The 6,144-nt window shown below is 32.9% G+C and overlaps 1 protein-coding gene across 3 annotated transcripts in view; it reads left to right on the forward strand.

Moving 5' to 3' along the window:
* Positions 1-5,733, forward strand: part of Ype (yippee zinc finger protein) — a 6,793-nt gene extending 1,060 nt beyond the window's left edge. The window contains exons 2-5 of one of the 3 annotated variants that reach the window (XM_086552231.1): positions 405-452; positions 1,283-1,481; positions 2,860-2,976; positions 3,129-5,733. In XM_086552231.1, the coding sequence (XP_086408357.1) occupies positions 443-452; positions 1,283-1,481; positions 2,860-2,976; positions 3,129-3,210 (408 nt within the window). In that variant the 5' untranslated portion in view covers positions 405-442 and the 3' untranslated portion in view covers positions 3,211-5,733. The remainder of the gene's footprint in view (positions 1-404; positions 453-1,282; positions 1,482-2,859; positions 2,977-3,128) is intronic. The other 2 variants (XM_043023510.2, XM_043023511.2) reach the window with 2 other exon arrangements.
* Positions 5,734-6,144: the final 411 nt, after the last annotated feature.

Here is a 6,144-nt window from a genome sequence, read left to right on the forward strand (position 1 = left end):
AGTTTGCTGACATAAATCTGGTATATATCACACATGGATTCACACTTGGCTTTGTGCAGTGTATTTAATTTTTTCTATCTATTAGTCAGGAACCAATTCACAGTATTTGTGAATTTATTGTAGAAGTAAAGATCGGTCATGACATTATTTATAAAGGTGAGATGACAGATCTCTATGAAGAATATAAGCTGATGAATGTATTTGATTTTTAGCGTGAAAATGACAGAAATTGAAATGATAGAACTTGTTATTAGATTTAGAAACATTTCTTTAAAAACAACACATACCAGTAACATAATACACATTTTATTTGGAGATGTCTTCTACCATGTTTTTTTTATTATTGTTTTACATATTGCATACAATAGTTTTTGGTTTATTATACTTTTTTGTTTATCATATAGATAAAGAGAAGAGAGGTTATTTTGTCAGTCATTGATAAATGCATGAAGGTAAAGTATTTGTTTTTACTTTACAGTATTCCTTTTGCAGATTATATATTCTGGCTATATCTCAACACTTTCTTCCATTCTATTTGGGTGCACAGTTGTAGAGTCAGATATTAATACTTGAAGATTATGTAATGAAAGGACATTTTTAAGATGAATGTTGACCACACTGTAAATTATTGTAAAAGGACTGCACAAAGAACAGTGGCACTATCAGTATTTGGCAATATCAGTAATTATTAGTGTTACATAAATAAAGACTATGAATAAAATAGGAAATTTCTGAGAAGACACCAGAGCATCACCCACTGGTCTTGAGCCAACTTGTACCACTTCCATGTCTGTTTCTCTCTAACAAAAAATATTAAACCTTGACACAATAGAGCTTGTAGACCTCTCTGGAACCTAAGAAACCACCCCAAGTTCTATCTTACCAGGATATATATATACATCTTACCAGGATATATATATATATATATATATATATATATATATATATATATGTATATGTATATGTATATGTATATATATAAAGGCTTGGTGGCCTTTGCTGAAGCCTATAGCATGGAGGCCTTGGAGATTATTTGATGCTTTGCCACTGTCAAGTTATACTACAGATTCTAGGCCATCCACAATCATAACAAGCTTCAAGTTGATTGATAGAAAACTGCTGTATAGATATATTCTTCAATGTAATTTTCATTACTATATAAATATTTTTTGGTAGGGAGAAACATCCCAACTTTATTTTTAGGATATTCTATGAACTTTGGTAAAAAAAAATGTACAAATAAATATAAACCACAGTAAGTAAAATTCATGCCTTTGTTTAGACGTTTCAGAACAGGACGTAGCAAGCTGTAACGTCAAGATGGGACGTATATTTCTGGAGCACATAGGCGGAACAAGATTGTTTTCTTGCGCCACCTGCTACACTGTCCTCACAAATCGCACTGAACTCATTTCCACTCGCTTCACTGGAGCTACAGGGCGTGCTTTTCTCTTCAAACGTGTGGTGAATTTGACTTACAGGTAAAAGAGAAGGGTAGATTGTGGTACATAATGACATAGATTGTGTGAGGGGGGGATTGTATGAATGTATTTGATTTATTAATTTCCTCTCTATCTTTCTCTATATTTCTCTTTATTTTACTTTATTTCTCTCTCTTTCTCTTTCTCTCTCTTTCTCTCTCTCTTTCTCTTTCTCTTTCTTTCTCTTTCTCTTTCTTTCTCTTTCTCTTTCTTTCTCTTTCTCTTTCTTTCTCTTTCTCTTTCTTTCTCTTTCTCTTTCTTTCTCTTTCTCTTTCTTTCTCTTTCTCTTTCTTTCTCTTTCTCTTTCTTTCTCTTTCTCTTTCTTTCTCTTTCTCTTTCTTTCTCTTTCTCTTTCTTTCTCTTTCTCTTTCTTTCTCTCTCTTTCTCTCTCTCTTTCTCTCTCTCTTTCTCTCTCTCTTCTCTCTTCTTTCTCTCTCTTCTTTCTCTCTCTTCTTTCTCTTTCTTCTCTCTCTCTCTTCTCTTTCATTTTCTTCTCTCTCTCTCTCTCTTTCTTCTCTCTCTGTCTTCCCTCTCTCTCTCTTCTCTCTCTCTCTCTCTTCTCTCTCTCTCTCTCTTCTCTCTCTCTCTCTCTCTCTCTTCTCTCTTTCTCTTCTTTTTCTCTCTCTTTCTCTCTTCTTCTTTTTCTCTCTCTCTTCTCTTTCTCTTCTCTCTCTTTCTCTCTCTCTCTCTCTCTCTCTCTCTCGCTCTCCTCTCTCACTTCTCTTCTCTCTCTCTCTCTCTCTTCTCTCTCTTCTCTTCTCTCTCTCTCTCTCTTCTCTCTCTCTCTCTCCTCTCTCTCTTCTCTCTCTCTCTCTCTCTCTCTCTCTCTCTCTTCTCTCTCTTTTTCTCCTCTCTCTGCTCTCCTCTCTCTCTTTCTCTGTTCTCTCTCTTCTCTCCTCTCTCTCTTTCTCTCTCTCTCTCTCTCTCTCTCTCTCTCTCTCTCTCTCTCTCTCTCTCTCTCTCTCTCTCTCTCTCTCTCTTCTCTCTCTTCTCTCTCTCTTTCTCTCTTTCTCTCTCTCTCTCTCTTCTCTCTCTCTCTCTCTCTCTCTCTCTCTCTCCCCTCTCTTTTTCTCTCTCTCTTTTTCCTCTCTCTCTCTCTCTCTCTCTCTCTCTCTCTCTCTCTCTCTCTCTCTCTCTCTCTCTCTTTACTCATATATATACATACATATAATACATATATATATATATATATATGTATATATATATATATATATATATATATATATATATATATATATATATATATATGTATTATATATATATATATATATATATATATATATATATATATATAAATAATGAAATCCTCCCGCCTCTCTCTCACTCTCCCTTTCTGTCCTTCTTGCAAGTAGATCTGAAAGCCATTTATTTTACACAGTGAAGTGCAAGACAGAGTGATGTTGACAGGACGTCACATGGTCCGTGATGTTTCCTGCAAAAATTGCAGTGCGAAGCTGGGCTGGATATATGAATTTGCAACAGAAGACAACCAGAGGTGAGAAAAGATAGGTTCCTGACTTCTATCTGCTCCATATATAGATGCAAAAAGACTTTTAAGAAATGATTACGGCCCATTTTTAGAATATTATCAGCTGTCAGCCTTTTGATTCAAGGAAAATTACTTCTGGACATTGATTCCATTTGCAGGTACAAGGAAGGCCGTGTCATTCTGGAGAGAGCCCTTGTCACCGAATCAGATGGCTTCGAGGAACATATAGGGGACGATTAAGGTGGTAACAAACACCGTCGCTCAATTCAGAACCTTCGACCAAACAAACTCTTCGTGGGGAATAAATATATCCTTGTAAACTATTTAAGTGTGCATGGCATAGGGTGGTCCTTCCATCTCTCTCTTTTCCTTTTTTTCTTTCTTTTTTGCTCTTGTTTCTTTTATCCCCCCTTGACCACATGAATATGAATATTACACGTGTTTCTTGATAACGTGAATGCTTTTACTTAGCATTTGTATTTAGCACTAACCTTTATCTCCATATAGCTTTTATATATGTATCCTCTTTTTTTCTTTCTTTTTTTTTCTTTGCTGTTTGATCTCAATCATTGTTCCCCCCCCCCCTTTTTTCTAACTCATGGATTCATTTTAGATTTTGTTTTTTCATCTATGAACTGTAGAGTTCATTCCCAGTTTTAGTCCAAGTGATAGAGAATAGAATATCTTCAAACTTGGCACAAACTGTTATTCCTGTGATATATTTAAGGATGATTGTAACAAAGATATAATGTTTTGTAGTTGCTTGTGTGCTTATATGTCATGGAATGTAAAACTTTGTTTTTTTTTTAAGTTAATCGTAAATAACCAGGCCATCATTTCTTTTCTTCTGTCTCACTTTCAAAGTTTATTTTTGGTCCTTTATTTGAAGAAAAAAAAATCAAAGAAAGAGCAAAGAAATGGTGTTCTTCATTCTGTGTAGTTACGTTGTCTTGTTCATTTATTCCTACATACTCTAAAAAAAAAAATATGTTAATAGTGTTATAAAAGTAAAGATGATATTTGAAACCTGTAACAAAAAAAAAAAAGATCAGAAAAGAGTGGATCTGTTTTATTTTTGACAATGAAATCGCTGTCAATTGTTTTAATAGATTTAAACCATAAACCACCTTGTATTTTGTGATAAAAGGTCCTTTAAATGATACTCAGTGTACTTCTAACTACCCCATCATTTTCAGATAGCTTGTTTAGTCATGAACTAATCATTACTCTTCAGGGAAAATTTGTGAAGTGTTTCACTTTCAGATCTTAAGATGAACTTGTCTCTCAGTTCAATGTTCAAGAATGATTACATAAGATATTGGCCTATCTTGCCAATCTCCTTCAGTCCTGAACAAAGAGGCCTCACAAAGTTAAAGTAGCATTTTATAGCTTTTAAATTTAAAATGATGATAAAGTTATAAAGACAAAGTAATGACTAGATGTGCAATGTATATCTCAAAAGTATTCACTGAATAAGCTAGCATTTCTGAATAGGCTAGTGTTTCTCCTTTATCTATATCAGAAAATAGAATAGAGTATTTCAAGTATAATCTTTCATCATCTGACAGTAGGATTATTTTGAGAATATATGTACTTTTATACTAAGCATAATTTATTAGTGTATCAGTGTATAGTGAAGGTATGATATTCACAGGTCATTTGTAAGTTGAAGTAAACAGGTTTGTGTTCTGCTCTGTGCAGGAAATATGAACATTATTTTTTACATATTTCTTTAATTAGAAGTTTACTGGTGGTGTTATTATTTGAGTGTGTTTTATTTTAAGTTTTTTTATTGATTTTGTTTATATATATAAAGTTTTATTATATTTTTTTAGATCATATTGCTTCCTTTATCTAGCAGCGCAAAGTTCTTGACTGAATTAGTAAAACACACAAGCTTTTTTTTTACAAAAACTATGAATTCAGTCCATCCATCCATAACTCATTGTCTTTACTAAAGTCACTTTGTAATTGTGCTTTTTAAGTATTTGATACCAATGTCTTTCAGGATACAACCATTCCTCAATTACAAATAGTCATAGTATTGGAGTTCTGAACCTTGTTGAGATTAATATGATTGATTCCTCGCCAATCTTGTTCCGGAGAGAGATTTTCGTTTTGGTAAAATTGCCGGTTAAAGGAAAACAGTAGGTTGTATTGATGCAAGTAAGTCTTTGTGTTGATGAAAAAACGAAAACGAGAAATATTATTTACAAAATGGGTGAACGTGAATGAAAGCTTGCAAGTTGTAAGAAAGAAAAATTATATTATGAAGAATGTTTTGTATTCTCAATTTAATTCATTAAATGAATGTAATATGATATTTTATTTTTTTTTTTTTTTTTTTTTTTTTTTTTTTCTCAATAACTAAGAAAATATTTGCTCAAACATTTCAACCTTGGTCAGCTGTTCTAGGTTGGGCCTTGGCAGTTATTTTTATTTATTTGTTAATTCCTTTTTTATGTGTAAGACATCTAGCATTCAGTTTAAAAAGTGTTGTAATGGTATCAGTTTTGAAAGTAATAGAAGAATGATTGTATAGTGTTTGTATCTCAATTTTGATACAAGTATCTGGTGACAAAAAAAAAAAAAAAATCATCTGGTTGCTTCATCACTGTAGTTAATAGTAAATTATATCGATGCACCTGAACAAACAACCTCTATAGTTCAAAATTCTTTCATCAGGGATATGAGAGCTTGCTTACTTTGAAAAGAAAAAACTCTTGGTCTGTCATAGGAAATTACTAAAAGCTCGTAAGTTAATTTTGTTTTCTTTTCCCCTACGTTGCATGCTGACAAAAGTTAATTATGAATGCAGTCATGCAGAATATAATGAGGTAATGTATTTGTTTGATGGAATATGGAAGAAATATTGACAGACACTGACTTAACTAACTGACCGACTGACGGACTGAAAGACAGAGACTGAGACACAGAGACAGATAGATGGGGAGAGTAAGTGAGTGAGTGAGAGAGAGTGATTTTGTTGGGAAAGTATACACATGAAGCAAAATGAAACCGTTTACAAAATATGATAGCAACAAAACCATTTCTAAATTTGACTAGGCTTTATAAATGAGGTAATATCACTGCCATTTTAGGGGTGAGCATATGAATCTTTTACATATTATTTTTAGATGAATAACCACGCCTCCTTCAAACATAAAAAAGAAA

The sequence above is a fragment of the Penaeus japonicus genome, unplaced genomic scaffold (assembly GCF_977035675.1).
Source record: "Penaeus japonicus unplaced genomic scaffold, GWHDUDI00000001_assembly GWHDUDI00000026, whole genome shotgun sequence".
Lineage (NCBI taxonomy): Eukaryota > Metazoa > Arthropoda > Malacostraca > Decapoda > Penaeidae > Penaeus > Penaeus japonicus.